This window comes from Harmonia axyridis, chromosome 1, assembly GCF_914767665.1.
Source record: "Harmonia axyridis chromosome 1, icHarAxyr1.1, whole genome shotgun sequence".
NCBI classification, from domain to species: domain Eukaryota; kingdom Metazoa; phylum Arthropoda; class Insecta; order Coleoptera; family Coccinellidae; genus Harmonia; species Harmonia axyridis.
This window is the reverse complement of record NC_059501.1, coordinates 71,481,610-71,503,222: the sequence shown is the minus strand read 5'-3', so window position 1 is coordinate 71,503,222 and position 21,613 is coordinate 71,481,610. Positions and strand designations below refer to the sequence as shown.

The window sequence follows — 21,613 nt, the reverse complement described above, 5'->3', positions numbered from 1 at the left end:
TCTCCGAAAGTACGCGTCGGAGCATAACTATATTTGGAATGTAGATTACTATTAACGATGTGAATAAACTGTGAAAAGATGATTGACTTCTCTTGGGATCCAGGGGTAGTTTTTCCAACCCTTATATTTCCAAAATTCGTATCTCCGAAAGTACGCGTCGGAGCATAACTATATTTGGAATGTAGATTACTATTAACGATGTGAATAAACTGTGAAAAGATGATTGACTTCCCTTGGGATCCAGGGGTAGTTTTTCCAACCCTTATATTTGCAAAATTCGTATCTCCGAAAGTACGCGTCGGAGCATAACTATATTTGGAATGTAGATTACTATTAACGATGTGAATAAACTGTGAAAAGATGATTGACTTCCCTAGGGATCCAAGGGTAGTTTCTCCAACCCTTAAACTTCGAAAATTCGTATCTTCGGAAATACGCGCCGGAGCATAACCATATTTGAAATGTAGATTACTATAAGCGATAAGAATAAACTGTGAAAAGATGATTGACTTCCCTTGGGATCCAGCGTACCACGATTAGTTTATCGCGCAATTTCTACTCACACAGGATTCAGCCTGTTGTAACCAATTGGTATGGCCACAACCCAAATATAATCGATAATCTGTAAAAACACCGATTCTGTGATCATCTCTGCGGAGATAATCGTAGTGAAAAAGAATTGGTCTAGGATATGACTGGAACTATTTCTTACACTGAGTTTATTTTATTGTTTTTCAGATTGATAACAAGAACTTGTTACAGGTTTATACACTGTTAAGTATATAAAAAGTAAATATGACCTTTTTTGTTCAAAGGGATTACCCTCTCCAACTAGAAGTACGTACATTAACTAGTGAACATATAATAAATCTAACAGTGATTGCAGCAGACTTAAATATCTACAAATGTACATTGTATCATCCCTTAATTCGTAAAGTGGGAAATATGGGTTTTCTATTTGTTATCATATTTTACAGGTAGAAGTGGGATGGGCCTATGTGGGTGGAAGGAGAAAACAGGCACAAAACTATTACGTAGAGCACCCTATGGAGTATATCTACATAGTAAATAGCTAATTTCAACAAGTGCAACAATCAATTCAACTCAAACCACTATTTCGAATTTTGGAAATATAAGGGTTGGAAAAACTACCCCTGGATCCCAAGGGAAGTCAATCATCTTTTCACAGTTTATTCACATCGTTAATAGTAATCTACATTCCAAATATAGTTATGCTCCGACGCGTACTTTCGGAGATACGAATTTTGGAAATATAAGGGTTGGAAAAACTACCCCTGGATCCCAAGAGAAGTCAATCATCTTTTCACAGTTTATTCACATCGTTAATAGTAATCTACATTCCAAATATAGTTATGCTCCGACGCGTACTTTCGGAGATACGAATTTTAGAAATATAAGGGTTGAAAAAACTACCCCTGGATCCCAAGGGAAGTCAATCATCTTTTCACAGTTTATTCACATCGTTAATAGTAATCTACATTCCAAATATAGTTATGCTCCGACGCGTACTTTATGAGTTACGAATTTTCGAAGTTTAAGGGTTGGAAAAACTACCCCTGGATCCCAAGGGAAGTCAATCATCTTTTCACAGTTTATTCACATCGTTAATAGTAATCTACATTCCAAATATAGTTATGCTCCGACGCGTACTTTCCGAGTTACGAATTTTCGAAGTTTAAGGGTTGGAAAAACTACCCCTGGATCCCAAGGGAAGTCAATCATCTTTTCACAGTTTATTCACATCGTTAATAGTAATCTACATTCCAAATATAGTTATGCTCCGACGCGTACTTTCGGAGATACGAATTTTGGAAATATAAGGGTTGGAAAAACTACCCCTGGATCCCAAGAGAAGTCAATCATCTTTTCACAGTTTATTCACATCGTTAATAGTAATGTACATTCCAAATATAGTTATGCTCCGACGCGTACTTTCGGAGATACGAATTTTAGAAATATAAGGGTTGGAAAAACTACCCCTGGATCCCAAGGGAAGTCAATCATCTTTTCACAGTTTATTCACATCGTTAATAGTAATCTACATTCCAAATATAGTTATGCTCCGACGCGTACTTTCAGAGTTACGAATTTTCGAAGTTTAAGGGTTGGAAAAACTACCCCTGGATCCCAAGGGAAGTCAATCATCTTTTCACAGTTTATTCACATCGTTAATAGTAATCTACATTCCAAATATAGTTATGCTCCGACGCGTACTTTCGGAGATACGAATTTTGGAAACATAAGGGTTGGAAAAACTACCCCTGGATCCCAAGGGAAGTCAATCATCTTTTCACAGTTCATTCACATCGTTAATAGTAATCTACATTCCAAATATAGTTATGCTCCGACGCGTACTTTCCGAGTTACGAATTTTCGAAGTTTAAGGGTTGGAAAAACTACCCCTGGATCCCAAGGGAAGTCAATCATCTTTTCATAGTTTATTCACATCGTTAATAGTAATCTACATTCCAAATATAGTTATGCTCCGACGCGTACTTTCCGAGTTACGAATTTTCGAAGTTTAAGGGTTGGAAAAACTACCCCTGGATCCCAAGGGAACTCAATCATCTTTTCACAGTTTATTCACATCGTTAATAGTAATCTACATTCCAAATATAGTTATGCTCCGACGCGTACTTTCCGAGTTACGAATTTTCGAAGTTTAAGGGTTGGAAAAACTACCCCTGGATCCCAAGGGAAGTCAATCATCTTTTCACAGTTTATTCACATCGTTAATAGTAATCTACATTCCAAATATAGTTATGCTCCGACGCGTACTTTCCGAGTTACGAATTTTCGAAGTTTAAGGGTTGGAAAAACTACCCCTGGATCCCAAGGGAAGTCAATTATCTTTTCACAGTTTATTCACATCGTTAATTGTAATCTACATTCCGAATATGGTTATGCTCCGACGCGTATTTCCGAAATTACGAATTTTCGAAATATAAGGGTTGGAAAAACTACCCCTGGATCCCTAGGGAAGTCAATCATTTTTTCACAGTTCATTCACATCGCTAATAGTAATCTACATTCCAAATATGGTTATGCTCCGACGCGTACTTCCGTAGATATTAATTTTTCAAGTTAGACTGATGATAATTTGAATAAAAACGTTGCTAAAATATCCCGAGATCTATAAAAAATCATTATTTCCTCCAACGGATACTCTGAATACTATACGGAATCCACTTCCTAAATATCTATCCGATCTAGAGAATAGTTCCATAATAAATCGTTTTTTTGCCGCACGCCTCTGGTCACCGCCTTCGGGTGTTTCCGTCAAACAGTCTGCTGGAAACGGTCTGCCAAATTCACACCGGTCCGAAGAAAAAAGTTTAGAGGGGTTAAATCACAAGATCTCGGTGACCAATTTTGATCACCTCTTAAACTTTTCTTGAAAAATTGCGATTGTTTCATTGCTTGTATGGCACGCAGCGCCTTCTTGTTGAAAATAAAAGTCGTACATATCCATATCATTCAATTCCGGCCTTAAAAAATTATTAATTATAGTTTCGTAGCGCAATCCATTCACCAGAGCAGTTGCACCAGCCTCATTGTCAGATAAGTAAGATTTAATCATACAATCAGCCCAAAAAATGCACCAAACAGTAACACGTTGAGCATGGAGAGGCTTTTCAACGATCATTCTTGGATTTTCCGAGTCCCAAATGTGAGAATTCTGCTCGTCGACGTAACCTCCGAGGTGGAAATCATCACTGAAGATGGTTTTTCGATAAAAATCCATATCATTTTGATGCATTTCAAATACTCTAATCAGCAGAAAAGTGTTTGTGTTTAAAACATCAAAAACACTCATTAAATTTTCAAGCAAGCATATGCTGGACGCTGGTGATCACCTGGCTTGAATTCTTGTGTTAGTTGAACTTTAAAAGCCCTAAGACCTAAGTATTTATCCAAAATATGGTGTAATCTAATGTTTGTAGTGAATTTTAACCATTTCATTGTTTTATTGAAGCATGTACCATTCCATTTTAGTAGTTCGTTCGTTTCAAATGTCAAAAGATGACAGTTTCAAAAATGACAACTGCCCAGATAGCGAACTATTCAAAAATAAACCTCTTATTGGAAAATTCTGTTTATATTCAAATAAATCTTAATGCCTAATTCCCTAGTGTAATCACATACAGCTTTAAACTATTGATACGAATTCTCACAGATCACACAAAAATTATTCAACTTACCACCCTGCAACTTATGTTTCCAGTTCCCCCTCTATCAGAAGAAACAACTGGATAGAATTTAAATTGTAAACTTTAATCAAATTAAAAGTATTACAGCTTCCGTTCAAAAGATTTTTTTTTTGTTTTCGTTCAACTGAGTGTGTTACATATCTGCGAATTGCGATTACAAACCCTAATGGTGTTTTTTCATGCCAAAATAGAATTGTAGATACAGTTAGAATAACGTTAATCAATATTCTAAGCCTTATATATGATTATAAAATATTATCTGATAGGCAATATTGGATGCAAAACAGCTTTAATGTGTGGAATAATATATAAAATAGATGACTTATGGCTTAGGACAAACAGCTCCAAATATAAAATTGTGGCATGAGAGAAAAAGCATAATTGAAAAAAGTAGGAATCATAAATGGTCTCAGGTTTAATATCTTGGAAAGTTCGGATAATGATATGAAATCTGATTAGTTACCAAGAAGTGGCAGCACTATTGATTTCAATCAGGAATTAAAAATTTGACATACCTGTTTGAGTGGCGTTTTGAAAGGAAAAAGTCTAGTTCCTTCCACTTTATCACCATACGGTAAATAATCGGCCCAACTGAAAATATTTCAATCATTCCAATTTTCAGAAGATTTTGTTTCGAAATAAAAAAAAAGATACATATGAAACTCTGTGTTAATAAATTGACACATCAACATAACCTGATAGTCTAATTGTTATCTAAATGAATATTAGTGGCAAAATACAAATAAATAGTGTCTGCATAAATACACAAACTGCAATACTACATGAAAAATCTTGTTAAACTTACCCTCTGGGAATTTTGTTTTTCATTTTACTGAAGGTGATATCTTGGAAATATAATAAGGTAAGAACACTTTTCCCGAACTGCTACGTAGTTGACCTTGCAGGGCAAGTGTCTGTGTTATCTGTGATAAAAATTGATAATTATGTACAATAACATTTAAACAAAATAATAATAAATTGAAATCAATACATCAGGACATGAAAGGTTTATAACATAACCTGTCTTAGATCATGTTTATAACCCAAATTTTGACAGTTTTCTTTTTCTTTGACAAAGTGTTCTGTTGTTGAAAAAAATAATATTGATTTTTATGTAGATTATTGAGAAGCTGATAATGATCATTCATTTAAAAGTAATTTCAATTATGTTACCTTAACTACCCATACCCATGTAAATAGAAAATATTAGTTTTTTACATTCATTTTCTATTATTATTTGTGTTAAGTATTTTCAAATCAAACCAATGGAACATTTTCAGTACAAAAAGTAAACATGAAGAACTGGCTGGATCAGCTGAAGAATGCCAAAAAACATATCTGGGATGATAACTCACTAAGGACTGTATTATACAAGTTCAAGGATGGAAATCAATTAGAAGAGGAATACAATTTAGAGTTGAATGTTGTGACTCGTAGAGCTTGGAAAAAGACAAATCAAATTGGTAAAGATTGGATTATTGAATTAGGAGAGCCTGAAAAAGAACCATTCAATTCCATTGCAAGTTACATCAAAGAAAATGAATCACAGGTAAGAAATCTTTTCTGTAAGCAAATAGTAAAACTAGTGATCTGTTCTTGAAACTGGAGAATTCCTTATAATTATTTTAATTTTCCGTAGCCCTATGTACATAAGCGGAATACAAGAAAAATGATAGAATGGAGAATCAAGAACCTTCCATATTCAGAAGAAACATACTTGATTACCTGTAATGAAAAAGATAAAAGCATAAATGTAAAAACAAAAAACAAGAAATATTATAAAAACCTGAGGATAACCGAACTAGAAAGATTAGGCCTCCCATCAAAACAGGACAATCTATCCTTTAAGTATGACAAACAAATTCTAATCATCAGGGTAAGTATTCTTGCTTATTTCATATAAAATATTTTTGAAATTATTCACTCAAGAATGCTTTCAAAATATTCATTCACTCATTACTTATTTTATGTCTTTTGCAGTATATTAAGCCTAAGGAATTGATAGAGTTTGATAAAGCTCTTCTGGAAATGGTAAAAGAACTAAAACCTACATCTGATTTGGTCGACTACAATGAAGATAATTCTGATTTAGATGAACCTCCTTTGAAAAAAATGAAAATCGAGGAGTTGTGAAAGGCTTTCAAGATAATGCAATGGGATAATTGAAATGAAGTACTTTCAAAGAAGAATGATGGAGGGGAAGAAAGTATTGATCTTAACATTTAGTGACTACCGAAAAAACAGACACCGTACAAGTCATTATTGTGATGATTATGAGAATTGATAATAAAATGAGAGAGATTTGAGAGAAATAAAATTGATTGTTGAAAATGAAAGTATTTTTCATGTATTTAATTTTTCCCAAAATTTTGCATTATGTGTAAAGGATAATGACACATGTTTTTTGTCCTAGACTTGGATGTCATGAAGGTTACGATAGCTGTTTATGTGTTGGTTGTTGCAAGAAATCGGGTCTACTACCGAAAATATAAATAGGCAGCTGCCTTCTGTTGTTGACTCTGTTTGTTTGTTGTTTTCCTCCAAATGTTGTTCGTCCTAACACTTTTTCAATGTTCTGATGAGAGCCTAAAGCTCAAAACACGTGTCTATGGTTAGCACATTTTCTTGAGGAATGTCCATTGTCTTTTTCTGTATTTTGCATTATTACGAACAAAATTTCATACAAGTATCTTTACAGAGCTATTGAACAGATTTTGCGCTACTACCTGAACAAATGCACAAAAAACAAGAATATTCCATCAGATTGCTTGTCTGAACTTATAATTCATTCTTTTGTGACTTTCAATGTCATAATGATTGACTCCACAACACACCATTAGAAAAAACATAGAAAGTCCAATGTTATCTTCCCAAAATATGAAATTACTTCCAGATAAAATTATCATTCCGAAGATTTAATTCAATGGTAAGGAATATCAGTCACAAGGAACAGTTGTATACAATTTATTCAATGGCAACGTTTCTGAGCATTTAGCTCCTTCATCAGGCCTATGAATAACGGTTATAAATCATTCGAATACATCAAAATCATCAAATAAATGTTCATACAATAAAATGGCATTCTCAGAATAGCATTAAAACCATATCAAACAAGACGTATCATCATAAACAAAAGCATCAGGCAAGACCCTGATGCCTGATGATAAAACAAAAGCATCAGGCAAGACCCTGATGCTTTTGTTTATACTGATACGTCTTGTTTGATATGGTTTTAATGCTATCCTGAGAATGTCATTTTATTGTATGAACATTTATTTGATGATTTCGATGTATTCAAATGATTTATAACTGTTATTCATAGGCCTGATGAAGGAGCTAAATGCTCAGAAACGTTGCCATTGAATAAATTGTATACAACTGTTCCTTGTGACTGATATTCCTTACCATTGTATAAAATTACTGAATATAAGCTTCAATGTAGATGCGGCTTTTAAATTAGGTATAATTTATAATGAATAGACTATAAAAATGGAACATACTAAATGGAGTTAATAAATAAATCAAAGGATGGGGAACATTTTTTAATTGAAAATTTTTAATTCAGTTGAAAACTCTAGGAGGAAGTGGTATTTTTTTTGGTACATATCAATTACGCCCAATTTCATTATAAAAGGAAATAAGTAATCAAAAAGTGTTTCAAACAAGGTTATGAAAAAAAACAAAACAGGAAATACTTTTAAGCTCTAATTACCATTCATAAAGTATAACTAGTAATATTACATTATATCCAATAAACAGAATTTAGAAATGTATCTCTTCTTTAAATATTTATCAAAATTCACATAGTGAAAATATCCAAAAAAACTATATGTATTAAAATATAATATGGCATACAATTTATGCATATATCTACCTGTATAAAACTAGATTATATAAACTTTGGACACAACACCTTAATAAATATTTTTCTCATAATATTAAATTCAGTAAATAACAGTTTTTCCAAAAAAAATTTTTTTTTACTTATGCGTTGATGCAGTAATACTACTGGGTGATATTCAGTAAATCTATAGAACTCGCGTGAAGCTGGGAGTTGAATAGACTTCAAACAGATATTTCTGCCTTGATTTTTTCAAAAGAACTGTAAGAAAATAAATTTTCTTCTGAGTTCAATAAATATCAAAATTTTTGTAGTTTGAGGTAATTCAAAGGCATCTGTAAGAAATCATTTTCCCCAAAATATTTGGTAAATTTTAGACAAAAGAAATAATGGAGTCAACACGACTGTATCTGTTTAACATTATAATAAAAGATGGCCCAACAGTATTTTTAGATTATAAGTTCTGTCTATTAAAAATTCCCATGGCGGGTTTCACAGAACTTTGATCAACACGTTGATTGTTATTCGGAACCGAAAGTGTACTGATATTGACCACAGAAATGATTTGACCATTTGAATCACGATAATGAAGAATTTGTGAAACCCGCTACTAATCTGAAAAAATACTTGATACTATTCATGTCATTAATCTTTCAAGCATTGTTCTATACCTTTAGGGCAATATCTGAAAGATTAATAACATAAATATAAGGATGCATTCCATTACAATTTTCAAATTAATCGTCTTTGTGCAAGCTTTGGTGATATCTACGGTAAGATCACCTTAAACTTGTCTTGGGCCACCTGTAGAAGGATACACAATAACAACGTATAAGTAGAAGCAAGTTAAACTAGGTACTAAATATATATATTGTTAATATAAAATTTCAGTATTCATTTGAAAACTTAAAGCTAGTATTTTACTTGGCCCTGATTTGCCCTATGTTAAAAACTAATGCACAGCCTTCATCAACTAAATACCGCAACGATTTTGTTGGAGGATTTTTAACTTTCCTTCTAACAAAAAAAAAATCGATGACCTTATGACCAGCGAAGTTTTTAATTTTATTTCATGCTGTATTCAAAACTTCAACTTCCTCCAAACATCTATACATAATCATTAAAAATAAAACACACTTCTGTATAAAATATAAAAATGATAAAACAAAACACAAACACCATAAACATCTGTACCTTTTTAAAGCTATAAAAAGTTTGGTTGAACCAAAAGACAAAACTAATACCGAGCTCTCAACTATTCTAAAAACTATTTATATTTGAAAACCTGATATATTGAGCTCAATTCAATATATGTACAAAATAAAAAGTGAATCTATCACAAACTGAACACAGAAACATTCTGATCACATCAATGGAAGGTCCTTATTCTCCTTCTGGACTAACTTCTTCCTTTTTCAAATCAATTTGGATTCCAGCTATAGATATTCAAATATCTTTCACGTAGACTCCAGTTACAAAATTACTTCTTCACAAAAATTCTAATGTGAAAGAAGAAATACATAATTTTGTAAAAATTGCTGCCATTCTTTTAAAATATATTAGAATTACAACCAGCAGTTTTCATTGATTTATCCAAAATGATATTCACTAATTTGATACTTTTCTCTTTCAAGAAGTGAAATTTCATCAGATACGACTTTAAAAAAATTTATTATTATTATAGTCTCCTGGACATGACGTTTTAAACTTAAGTTCAATAACTAAAATATTATACAATCAAAAATATTTCATCAGCTTAAGGCCTCTTTTTATTATAACAAGAAATAATTATTATTGTGGTTGTATAACTCCAACTGTATAAAATTAACATTAAATATAATTAACTGCTTTAAAATTTCTCACACTATCTGTAAATATAAAATTAACAATTATAAATTAAAATAAACTATGATTTCATGCCAAGTAAAATACATTTCTCAAAACCAGATAATTTTGTAGAAGATCAAAAACGTAAAACATTTCTTCATTTCACTTCTGACGTAATTTTCATATCCACATATTCCAAAATATATCTTAAAGGAGAGTCTTCGATTTATATTTGTGTTTGAACATTCCTGTTATTGAATAATATACTTTGCTGGATGACTTAAATTTCAAAGTGGGGGATATGTTCATATTGTTGTTAATGTAACTGAGATACAAAAAAAATAAATAATAAAATGATATTATCAATATGTCTATAACATACAGTAATAAAACTGAAAAAAAATCTTTACGTCACATCAAACGGAAAAATCTATTGATTTATGTATGAATCGAAGACCATCCTATAAACAAAAAATTTTAATTGTAAAATTTCAAATTCCAGCATTTAACTTAACAGTGCTGTATATTCAAAATACCACTTTTGTGACAAAGCCACATCTGCTAACAAACAGGTTCTCAAATATTAAACTTGTTTGATGATCACAATATTCTTTCCAACTTAAACTATTAGGAACAACAACACATCCTCACCTGGTTTTTATCAACTTTTCGAGTGTTTACAAAACTCTGTAACTCTTCTTTTTGATAAAAAAAATATATAAAAAAGGATCAGATATTTAGCAGATCATCTGCTAAAAATGTGGATTAGAGATTCATACTTCTTTTACTAGTTGTCTCCTATAAGTTCTCCAAGCAAGCCATCCTTCCACTGCCTCCTTTTAATTGATCTAAGATTTTGTTTACATATTCTGTTGTATGACCAGCTATCCTTACTTCTGAAAACGAAATAATGTGCATGAGATTCTCGTATGATAGAAGTAAAAGTTGTAGTAAAACTGCAAGACATTGTTTATCTACAACTAATATAAAGTGTAAGGATTACACCGGTGATTTTTAACTTTTATGCCATAAAAAAGGTTTTCAAATAAAAAGTTGCATTTTGAATTTGAATAGCTCCCTATCAGGGCAGCTGTCACTTTTGAAGCTTTTGACATTTGACAGGTAAAAATAGCCATCGACCAGAAGTCCTTCATCCTTAAAGAAAGACAGATATATTATCATAAGATTTTTGGATTCTACAATTCCAAAACGTAACCTGTGAAATTTCTAGAAGGCTTATTAATGAAATAATAAAAATTAAATGGTGATAATGAAAAAATATTAAAAATAGAGCAATCAAGCCTTTCAACCTGAAAGAGACAGCTATATGAAAGCAATGGTTTTGTAAAATTCACCATAGGTTTCAAATCACTAATGGCCTAAAATATGTGTAGTGAATTGAAAAGTGTTTCTTACAAACAGATCAATGTTTTCCTCCAACCGCCTGGGATTTGACAGCCAACTGTCAGGTCACTTGACTGCTCTATTGATGTATCTAATAGGCAGATAACTAGATAGATGTATAAGTTATACTTACTTCCAACAAATCGAGATAATTTCTCCAAATGTTGAGTCAATTCCTCCTGTTTGTCAGACGATGTTTCATTTATCTTTGCAACTAATATTTGTTTGGCTTGTTGGATACCATTCATAATTTTTCCTACAAAGAGATACCCTCAATAGTGTTTGTAATGATAAAAAGCAATAGCTACTTACTATGCTCTGTTTCAAGGCCATGAAGTTTTATTTTATTTGCTTCATGTTGAGCTTTTTTCTTCAGTCTACAAGCTCTTGACGCCAATTTGTTTTTTTCTTTTCTTGAATTAGGCCTAACATTGAAGGGTAGCTCACTGACAGGCGTCATGTCATTTATGATCCTGAAATATAAAATTATGTACCTACTTATGTATTTCTTAGTAAAAGACGAAATTATTGAAACAATTCCTTTCTTGAAAATAAAAAAAAACACCTCACTTGTTTAATTTTGTAAGTTCTTTTCCAATACTATGCAGTTTCTTTGGATTAGGGGTCAAATCGTTACCATCACCCTTCCTTGCTTTCCCGCTATGTTTGATCCCCTTAACGGAACAATCTGGACTGAAAACTGGATCAGTGACTTCATTCAAATGATGAGGGTCCTCCATTTTACATTTCATCACTAGACGCTGCCCTTTTGGTCCTTTCGATTGAACATTGTACTGCCAAAAATATCTCTCTTTCTTATGAGATGTTTTCGGTGACTGCTCAAAGTCTTCATCCGAATCTCCTACATTTGCAGAAAAATTGGAATTGGATTTTGGAATCTTTACTTGAAATTGAAAAAAATGGAATAAATGTTGATAAAAAACGTATCATACCATTATCAGAGCTGAAATCTTCATAGTGGGCATCACTTTCTGAATCGGAATCACCCTCGTCGTGAGAAAAATCCTGCGATTCTGGACTCAAAATTCCACCTGTAGATAGCGAAGATGTTGAGCCAGCTTCAACAAGAGAACTGGTTGAGATAAGATGCTTTCGAGGCTCTCTTCTTTGCCAAATCTGATCAGGACCAAGATGTGTAGGAGCAGAAGAAGACAGCCTAGTTCCAAAAAAATGTTACTACTACAGAACAATTTAATGTTATGTAGTTGATAAGCTACTTCAGAATTTAACAAAAAATGAAGAAAGCACTGATGAGAAGTTTTTGAGTAAGTAGTGCATAGAGAGAGAGTTGTCGACTCTAACAGAAAGGTAGTATCCCAATGTTTACAACTCGTGACCCATGGCCCAACCTACCAATGTTTTCATTGGTTTATTTATTAAACCAATCAATCATTGAATCATTGAACCCTGTTGGATCACGTGATTTGGGCCCCCTTATCATTCGTTAAAATTCAAACATCTTTATTATGCATGATAGAGATAATCTTCTCGTTTCAAAAGTGTCAGTTGAACTGGCCTGAATTAGTGGCGCTAGTGTAGCTAGAGGGTGAATTTCAAGGGAAATGTAAAAAAGTACTGAAAGAGATACAGCAAGAAGGGAACAAGGATGAAAGTGGGTTTGCCTTCTTGGGTTGCCAGATTGAATGACCCTATTGGCTACCCTTTGGCATTACTAGCGCCATTGCTTAGTCTTCTTCTCTCTAACGTTGGAGTAAATGCTCTACACTGCACGATCGCTCAAGGGTGTATCTATGTATTATTTGATCATTGTTTTAAATAGACAGAAAAATTAGGCGTTGTGACGATGAAAGTACACTCTATTTGGAGAACAAGCACTGAAAGCAGTAAAAGCACTGAAAATTTCACTCTATAGCTTATTATTTCCCATTATGAAATCATCAATGTAAAAAAATTTCAATGAATAGCCAGTAGCAAGATTCGAATTTCAAAAGTTCAAATCTCCAGAACTATAAGTACTTCTCAATAACAAATATATACAATATCTTTATACCAATATATATATTTTCAATTTCATTAATATGTGATGTTAATTTTCTGAAAAATGTTTTTTTTATTTGTTTCCCTGATTTTCTACTTTGAAAATGCATGCATGGTATATGTATATGATACCAACCTAGATATGTGCCCTCTACTCATGTGAATATTTGGAGACCCAAGTGGTGAAGAAACGCCAGGAAGTGACTGATCGTGCATCCTATCGGGTGAAACATATGAATCCCTTTTCATCAAAAGTTCATGAAGGGTGCTGTGTTTCTGTTGTAGAGAAGCAATGCGTAGTGGGGAAGATTGAAGAATTGGAGAGTTTGAACTGAAAAAAAATTAGATCATACTTCACATTGTAATCCAAGCCACCAAGGGCATTGGCTATTTACTAAGGTTGAAATAACCACACTCTTATACATGGAATCTTTATTAGGTTTAACGTCATTTCGACAATAATATTGTCATCATCAGAAACCAATAATTACTAACTAAATTCCAAATAATATACAACTAGGAATATTGAACTACCCCCACTACTCTGTCTATTGTTATCTTCTATCCATTATGACCCTACTTTGTGTATAAGCTCAGTAAATAAAGTGTGCCTCAAAAGTGACGAACACAAAAGTTTGTTCCTGAATTGTGATGAAGACACACGAGAGGAATACAAGATGAGCTATTTTTCGTCTGTGTTTTAGAGTTACCTTGGCATGGCGGAAGAGACTGAAGGTTTTTAACCTATTCTTCAAATGAAAAGGGTATAATAATGGTGAAAAATGTCTTACTTGAGCTCTTTCGCCAAAATATGAAAATAAACTCATCCAATTTTCAAATAACACGCTTTTGGGCAATTATAACCGATAAGATAATTTGGCATCTATTGAAAAACTTTATTTACTGAGATTATCTGAGAAAGCTAGAAAAGTAGGGAAATCATAGGTAGTAAATAATTGTCATAAAATATCTCAGTCAAACGCAATACTGTAATACTCACTGCAACAAAAAAAATTGCTTCTCTGGAACTGTTTTTATCTTGACAATAACAAAATAGCAGAAATAGTAGGCAAAGCTATCTTAATATAAATTTAGATTTTTGCAACAATCACAATAGATAGAGTTGCTGAATATCCCTTGTTCATGTTATTTTGAATTTAGTTAGCAACATTAAGTTTCAGCTGATGAGTAAAGATTCTTTGGAGAAGAATGAACTCGGAATATTTCATATAAAATGCTTTATGATTAGAAATAATGTTAATCCAGAACCATTAGAGGAAACACCGCCATGTGGCTGCTCAGTTCAAAACAAAATATGAGATATTTCTTGTTACAAATCACCGATTTTTAAAGGGTTTTCACATAATTTCTTTGAACAATAGTCCACATTGTAGCATTTCGATATTTTTCATTTCAGAATGGAAAAAAAATAATAATTCAAGTAACTTTTGGTTTTTCGTGAAGGAATGATGATACAGAGTTGTAATAAAAATCCTAGAAAAAATTATTACTGAAGAGGCAAAACTCTTATTTTGTGAAAATTGATAAAAAGACTTGTGAAGTACTTCCTTTCAAAGGTTGGAATTATTCCTAACTTCTACTTATCATTCAATTGTTTTGGCAACACCGTACATTATTTTTGTCGCACCTCCTCTGGCCAAATATTGACATTACGAGAATGTCACATTTTGTGTTCCTTCTCAAGTCACATTCATCATTCAATCAAAAACTGGTATTTACCTTGTATGACTAGAAGGAGAAACAGCAGACATGAGGTTCTTGGTATGGTATGTTTCAAAACTATTTGAGGGTACACTAGAAGAAAGTTCGCTCTCTCTGTACATCATGCTGCTTTGAGGGCAAGATGAGGCGGTCAATATTTGATTATTATTAGAGTGGTGGGAGTTACTCATCTGGATCTGTTGCACTAGGGAATTCTTCTGACTTGTGAGGTTCATAAAGCTGCCTTCTTCAGGAAGGAGTAAATCATCAAAGTTGATTTCTCTGAGAAGGGTCTCATCATTGGCATTGAGTTCTGCCAAAGTTGGACCTAAAAGTGAGAATGTAACAAACAAACTGATAATTTTATACAATGCTTTATTATTTTTTTAAATCTTGAAGAATATTTCAAAGATTCTTTAATAAAAAGCGACTTGTGAAATGAAAAAAAGCATTCACCTTTTCGGAATCGAACCCGTTCCTCTAGATTACTGGCGCGGCGTATAACCCACTAAGATAGAGAAAGTAATGAAAAACGTGGTTGTAATAATAGAAGCACTATATTCAAAAGGGAATATTGAAAACTGGTTAACACGTCACTCAATAAGTCAGGACCTGGCCCACAAATGGTACCGCCAGTGCCAAACCACCCTAGTTAGGACCAAGCTTCAAGAGATGCACTACATTTATTATTGGTTGAATAATGAACGAAAACGTGTTTCGTGTAAAGCAATGTTTTTTGATAGGAAAACATACTGTGCAAGCATAGTCTTCAAAGTGTTACATAAGTGTTATTCAGAATTCGCTCCATCATCAGCAATGGTTAAAATGTGCTAAAGGGAAATAAATTTGGCTCTAATGAAGAAGTGATTGCTGAGGTTGAAGCCTATTTCGGAATCAAAAACGAATATTTTTCCGAAAATCTATTGAAGAGTTAGAGGAGCGTTGAAGTACAGGGTGTCCCAAATTCGATGCTCACAGAAAGCATCTCAATAACTGTAAGACTTAGAGAAAAAATCTTAGAGGACCCCCGAGCTTTTTTTCAAAAAATCAGATATCAAAAAGCAAATCCTAGATATCTTGATTCATTCTCAAGTTACAGGGCATTTCTGAAAAATGACTTCAAAATATTTCCCTATATTTCGTTTCTATTCGCTTGAAAGTCATTGAGTTTTTTGACTGGAGTTTTTTGATTACGAGAATCATAAACCATAACAATTACTAAAATGAAACCTTTTATGATTTAACGACTATATCTAAACCAAAATGTAGCGAAATATTTGTACAGTCATTTTTCAAAACTGCTGTAACTTGGCTGTAACTTGAGAACAAACCCAGAAATATATAGGCTGCTTTTTGTTATCTGATTATTTCGAAAAAAGAGCTCGGTAGTACTTTGAACATTTGTAAATATAACTAAGTTAACTTATAGTTCTTGAGATGTTTTCAGTGAGCATCGTCTTTTGGACAACCTGTACAAGTATCACTCTGTTATAGGTGATTATGTTGACGAATAAAGTCAAATTTTAAAAAAATCTTTTTTTACTGGTTAGATCCGAATCTTATTGAGTGAAGTGTTAAGGTTCTTCCTTGCATTAAACTATAGTGACTCTGTGCTTACACGAAAGATGGCGTCGCGCTGCGCATCATTACAGTGACAGCATATACTACAGTGACGGCACGGCTCGTCAGCGTTTTGATTGGTTGGAGCTCTGTCCGCCATTAAAGATCGAACTTTCATCAGAGATCTCTGATTTTCACTATTTACATTCGAGTGCCGGGTTTCACATGCTTTGAAACTTTCTTGTTTAACTTGTTAGTGATTATGACTGGTTTAGGGTGTTCAAACCCCCCAAAATGTGAAAATGTTATCAAAAGAAACGAGCGGCCGACCAACCTTCGCGCATGCGCAGTCGATAATCTGAATCTTGTAACTACCGGTTAACGTTTGAATCTATCATTTCCCGCCGACATTTAATGGCGGATGGCCGAAGTTGTCGTCACTGTAGTATATACAGTCACTGTATGCATTATTTCCTAAATCGGCACCGCTGGGTATATAAACCCATCGAATTTGACAGAATCACCATTATCCACTATGAAGATGGAAGGTGTATTTGGCAAAGATCACTGAGAAGTGAGAGCCAAACTGGCGATTTAATCAGTGATCTCGGCACAACTCCGAAATAAGCTCGAAAACGCCTCACCAAAATAGTATATTAAGTATCGGAAAGGACATTTTACAGCTCGAAAACTAAAGTTTGGAGGAGCGCAGCTTTCACTCCAATTATTATCTTGAACTACAAAATAATTATCCAACAAATTGAAATAGTCATTCGTGGCTTTAATGTCCCTGCTGTGTAGGGTTCCCTTGAAAATAAACTCGACTTATAGGTGAATAAATTATGCATACTACGGAAAATAGCCAGTTGAAACAACAAATGTTGAATTTAGCAGCAGTTTCTGTGAATTCAGCTACTTCTCAAGCCACTGGTATTTCCATCGGAAATTGTAATTTTACTTTCACTTTCAATATTGAATGAATTGAATTCGAATTATTTGTGAATGATTTCATTATTTCAATGAATATTTAGTCATTCTCACTTACTGTTATGTTTATCATAGCAGTAAAAATAATCTGGCGTTCTAGAAACAAACGCGGTAACTAACAAAAGTCGTTCTGTCATGCAAAAAACAATACTGTATTCAGAAAAAATAATGTATTAAACGTTCGAAATTTCATAATTCTGTAATTTCTCAAAATTGATCCCATGATTTTTTATTTAAAAGTTTGTAGTTTGTAATTATTTAGAACAAGCGCAGGATCAATGCGGTATCACAACTTATTTTTGTACCAAATTTCATGAGAATAGCTTCCAAAAAAACGGCGAATGGATTAATTTTTTTCGATTTTTCGATTCCAAAACGTAAACTGTAAATTTTCTAATTTTTCCAACTAGAACAACTCCAAGGGTCTATTATTGAAAATAATAGACCAAAACGCGAAAGAAAAATTTAAGTTTGGAACGAAACGGTGCAAAAATATAACTGAAAAAAGTTCACACCTTGAATGAGATCAGCTTTATCCACTTGAAAGATATCATCATCATCCATATGAATCAAAGCTTCAGACTTCAGAAGATTTGAATTCATGCTTCGGCTGCCCCATAAGTCCATGTTTTCAAGGTCTTGCGTTTGAAATTGGCCTATGTAGCATATATCCTGATTAATGGGAGATTGAGAATTCTCAAATTCAAAGTTGAAGTCCCTATGGTAGTCATTAATTTCCATTTGCGATCTTTTCGGCAAAGGAATAGGCACGCTTGCTGAGGTCGTCATAATGATGTCACTGTTCACAGGTTCTTGTTTGATTATGATTCCAGGATCTAGGAAGAAATCCCCAGTGAAATCTGTCATTGTAGACGCTGAAATACAAAGATATTTCGAAATTATGGCATCTTAAATTTCCAAAAGATTCAGTGCGGTACCAAAACGCGGTGAAAATTCTTTTGAATTCGTTAAATTCTAATAAGATTTCCATTTAGTGGTATTTGTATGTATTCTGAAGGTTTCCACGTTTGGTTCGATCAGCAGATTTATAAATTTCCAGGCTTTTAGCTATGGTGTATTCAGTTTTTATTATTACAGGCAGATTTTCAAAAGCTGCGAAAATATTCTTATTTTGTTTTGAAATTCTCAATTCCTAAGACCAACACCGTGATATAAAATTTCAAGGTGCTTGATTAAATATATAAGTTCTATTCATTCTGAAGAATTGATAATAGAACAATTCAAAGGAAGCGCAGTGTATTTTAATATAATTCGCCATGTCTTCACAGTTATAATAGCATTCCTGACTTCGTCCTTGAATTGGGAATTGAACCCAATCGAATTAAATTCGAATTCATTGGTATCGTATCTAAACACAAAACAGATGTTAGTCAAGGTCCAATTTTGCCAGATCGATGCTAAAATGAGGAAAACTTGTTGTGGAAGTAACGCTATCATAATTCGATAGGAATAAGCCTACCTCGAAATTTTAAATATCCTCAAGGTTTGTTGAATACCTAAAGATTTGCAATTTCCTTAACTTCCTATCATATTTTTCTCGACACTCGCGAAGTCATAAAAAAAGCTTATTTAATGAAATCATTCGAAAATATTAGGTATCTCATTTTAATGATTACTCCCGAAAATTTTATTGTAAAAAAATATATTACTGGAAAAATAACAAAATCTCAATCCACAATATCCAAAGACTACATTTTGTACACATATAAGGTGAACTCAATGAACTCATTCACTCGAATATAACTCGAAATATTTAATAATAGATTAAATATTACGTAATATGTATTATAGTAATGGATTAAAATTAAATCATCGAAAACAAAATTTCAAAAAACTCAATTGAACTAGTTGTCAATGGGGTGAAACTGAACTCAATTTATCTCGATCAATGTTGAAATATAGTTATTTGACCTTCTTAGCAAAAGCGAAGCTCGAAAGTTGATAATAATTTTTAATCTACACATTCAACAGAAGCACGTGGCTAGATGAGAGTAATTCTCATTCATTATCAAGAAATTTCTAATATGAATAAGGAATCCTTCTAAATCCAGACACAAACAATTCAACCAGATAATTTGTTTGTTATTCTTTAATGACAGCTGCCAATGAGTGGGAATAAAAACGTCAACATTACACGACCTCAGACAAACAAAAATATCGATTGGATTGTCCTATTTTTGGTAAACAAACCATGTTTTGTGGAGAATACATTGGCGAACTAACCATCATATCATGACTAAGAGCAAAATGTAATATGATTTATACCAAATTTTAATCTACATACCTTTGATAATAACAATCACTTAGAAATATTCTTTATCGAATAGTCCAGAGTGACTCAACATCAATAAAACTTGCCACAGATTGTCAGTAAGCAAAATAGCACACAATATTATCACTCGATGAATTCGAACAAAATCCCAGTATTAACTTTTGAAAAATCAAGTGGAATCACCTAAAATTTCACTTGAAAACAAACTCTATTACAATCAAAACAATATAATTCACACCACCATGTTCGTCATGTCGCATGACTCGCGTACGCAAGGAATATTTATCTTACAATTTCAAACCAATCAAAAATAGAACCCGGAGGAACTCTAGCCAATAAGATTATTACCAACTTGTTAGCTGAGGTGGAATCTTTTTGCAAATAATGTTGAGTCTTGCTCCTATTAACAAGCTTTCAATGAATGATTCGTTTCGTTAAGATGACCTATAGAATGACCTTTGGCCTTAATCAAGCAATACGGAAATCTGATTACAAAATGTTTTTGAAATGAGGATAGCCTTGGAATTTTGCAAATCACACTTATCGAACAAAGCATATGTCACTAGTTTTGTTTGTTTACATTCCTAGAACTACTGTCATATCTGACATAATTAAAAACCTGAACCACTGATCATAACAAATGCGAATAAGTCATATGTCAAAGAATGTTTCCTATTTTCATGGCCTTCTCTGTTTAACAGACCAGAAAATTAGACGTTGCCGCTATTACATCGGAGTATCACGTGTGATTTTGAAAAATTCTCTGATTCACTATAATTTATAAAAACCTAATCTTTATGTCGTTATAAATTATGGTGACATCGTAGTGGACAAATTATTCAAACCATTTTTCACTAATACTAGTAAATATTCTAAATGATAAAATTTCGAAACATCAATTATATTTTATCAATTTTTATCCAAATTTTGTGTACTCTCTGTTTCCCTACCTATCACTATGATGTTAAAATCATTTATGGAGACTTTGTACTTATTATTATTATTTATTGATATGATTCAGTTTTCAGCGGCATTCATATTCAATCATTCCATAAAATACAAATTATTCTTAAATATCAACAGGGTAAAAAGAATATTGCCCCCGAAAATGATTCTACGCTGACGTTTTCATATCTTGATGTTTTTCATACCACCTGAAAATATTTTATAAATAAATCTTGCGAAACGTCTTTCTGAGAATTTAAATAAAATTTGAGACTTTCTAATGAACTAAATGTTCCTTACATTTTCATCTGTTACCTAACTAATTCCACAAGGAATTCTCTGTTAGTGTGTTGCTTTCTTCAGAATCTAAATAACGGAAATCATTAATTCTAAACCATTTGGAAGATAAACTCCACCGTTCTACGCTACCATATCACGCTTCGCTTCGCCATGGAGGTAAGAGATGTCTCTGAGCTGGCAGAGGCCATTGAATTTCCATTATACAGTAGTCCCGGGTTTAAATCACAGATTACTAGTCTGTGTTTAAATATCACAATCTCCTGAAAGAGAGCGCAATCATAAAAATTGGTTAAGAACTCCTCGCCAAAGTATTAATATATTGATTACAATGAATATTTCCCTCCTGTCAAAAATTCTATGTATCTGGAGAACAATTATCGAAAATTACAGCGATAATTGCATTGTAGGAAGCGAAACTGCACTGCGATAATTGTTCTGTTCATAGATGCATAGTTTCTATGCATCTTACACAGTTCGAATCTA

General features: G+C 32.9%; 3 protein-coding genes across 6 annotated transcripts in view; 1 reads left to right on the top strand and 2 right to left on the bottom strand.

Annotated features, from left to right (window-relative positions):
* LOC123671177 overlaps positions 1-5,253 on the bottom strand; it is a 116,844-nt gene extending 111,591 nt beyond the window's left edge. Inside the window, exons 1-2 of one of the 2 annotated variants that reach the window (XM_045604882.1) lie at positions 5,038-5,253; positions 4,748-4,823 (exon numbers count right to left, since the gene is read on the bottom strand). In XM_045604882.1, the coding sequence (XP_045460838.1) occupies positions 4,748-4,823; positions 5,038-5,060 (99 nt within the window). In that variant the 5' untranslated portion in view covers positions 5,061-5,253. The remainder of the gene's footprint in view (positions 1-4,747; positions 4,824-5,037) is intronic. The other variant, XM_045604883.1, reaches the window with a different exon arrangement.
* On the top strand, positions 4,943-6,582 carry LOC123671179 (protein DPCD-like). Of its 3 annotated transcripts, none has more exons than XM_045604886.1 (4): positions 4,943-5,094; positions 5,513-5,781; positions 5,872-6,108; positions 6,213-6,582. In XM_045604886.1, exons 2-4 carry the CDS (start codon positions 5,527-5,529, stop codon positions 6,363-6,365), a joined length of 645 nt encoding a protein of 214 aa, XP_045460842.1. In that variant the 5' UTR covers positions 4,943-5,094; positions 5,513-5,526; the 3' UTR covers positions 6,366-6,582. The 3 variants fall into 3 exon arrangements, with proteins under 3 accessions (XP_045460842.1, XP_045460844.1, XP_045460843.1); XM_045604888.1 differs by lacking the exon at positions 4,943-5,094 and adding an exon at positions 5,309-5,386; XM_045604887.1 differs by lacking the exon at positions 4,943-5,094 and adding an exon at positions 5,363-5,424.
* Positions 6,583-7,924: 1,342 nt separating this feature from the next.
* Positions 7,925-20,474, bottom strand: LOC123671176 (protein CREBRF homolog). Its single transcript, XM_045604881.1, has 9 exons — positions 19,898-20,474; positions 18,108-18,467; positions 15,064-15,373; positions 13,460-13,654; positions 12,258-12,481; positions 11,875-12,166; positions 11,617-11,777; positions 11,438-11,560; positions 7,925-10,796 (listed from the first exon to the last, which is right to left on the bottom strand). The coding sequence occupies exons 2-9, from the start codon at positions 18,457-18,459 to the stop codon at positions 10,699-10,701; spliced, it is 1,755 nt and encodes a 584-aa protein (XP_045460837.1). The 5' UTR covers positions 18,460-18,467; positions 19,898-20,474; the 3' UTR covers positions 7,925-10,698.
* Positions 20,475-21,613: the final 1,139 nt, after the last annotated feature.

Coding starts and splice junctions, on each gene's coding strand:
- LOC123671179 (XM_045604886.1), top strand. CDS start 5,527: ATGAAGAACTGGCTGGATCAGCTGAAGAATGCCAAAAAACATATCTGG. Junction 5,782..5,871: donor TCAAAGAAAATGAATCACAG/GTAAGAAATCTT, acceptor AATTTTCCGTAG/CCCTATGTACATAAGCGGAA. Junction 6,109..6,212: donor AACAAATTCTAATCATCAGG/GTAAGTATTCTT, acceptor TGTCTTTTGCAG/TATATTAAGCCTAAGGAATT.
- LOC123671176 (XM_045604881.1), bottom strand. CDS start 18,459: ATGACAGATTTCACTGGGGATTTCTTCCTAGATCCTGGAATCATAATC. Junction 12,482..13,459: donor AGTAGAGGGCACATATCTAG/GTTGGTATCATA, acceptor TTTTGGAACTAG/GCTGTCTTCTTCTGCTCCTA. Junction 11,778..11,874: donor GAACTTACAAAATTAAACAA/GTGAGGTGTTTT, acceptor TTTATATTTCAG/GATCATAAATGACATGACGC.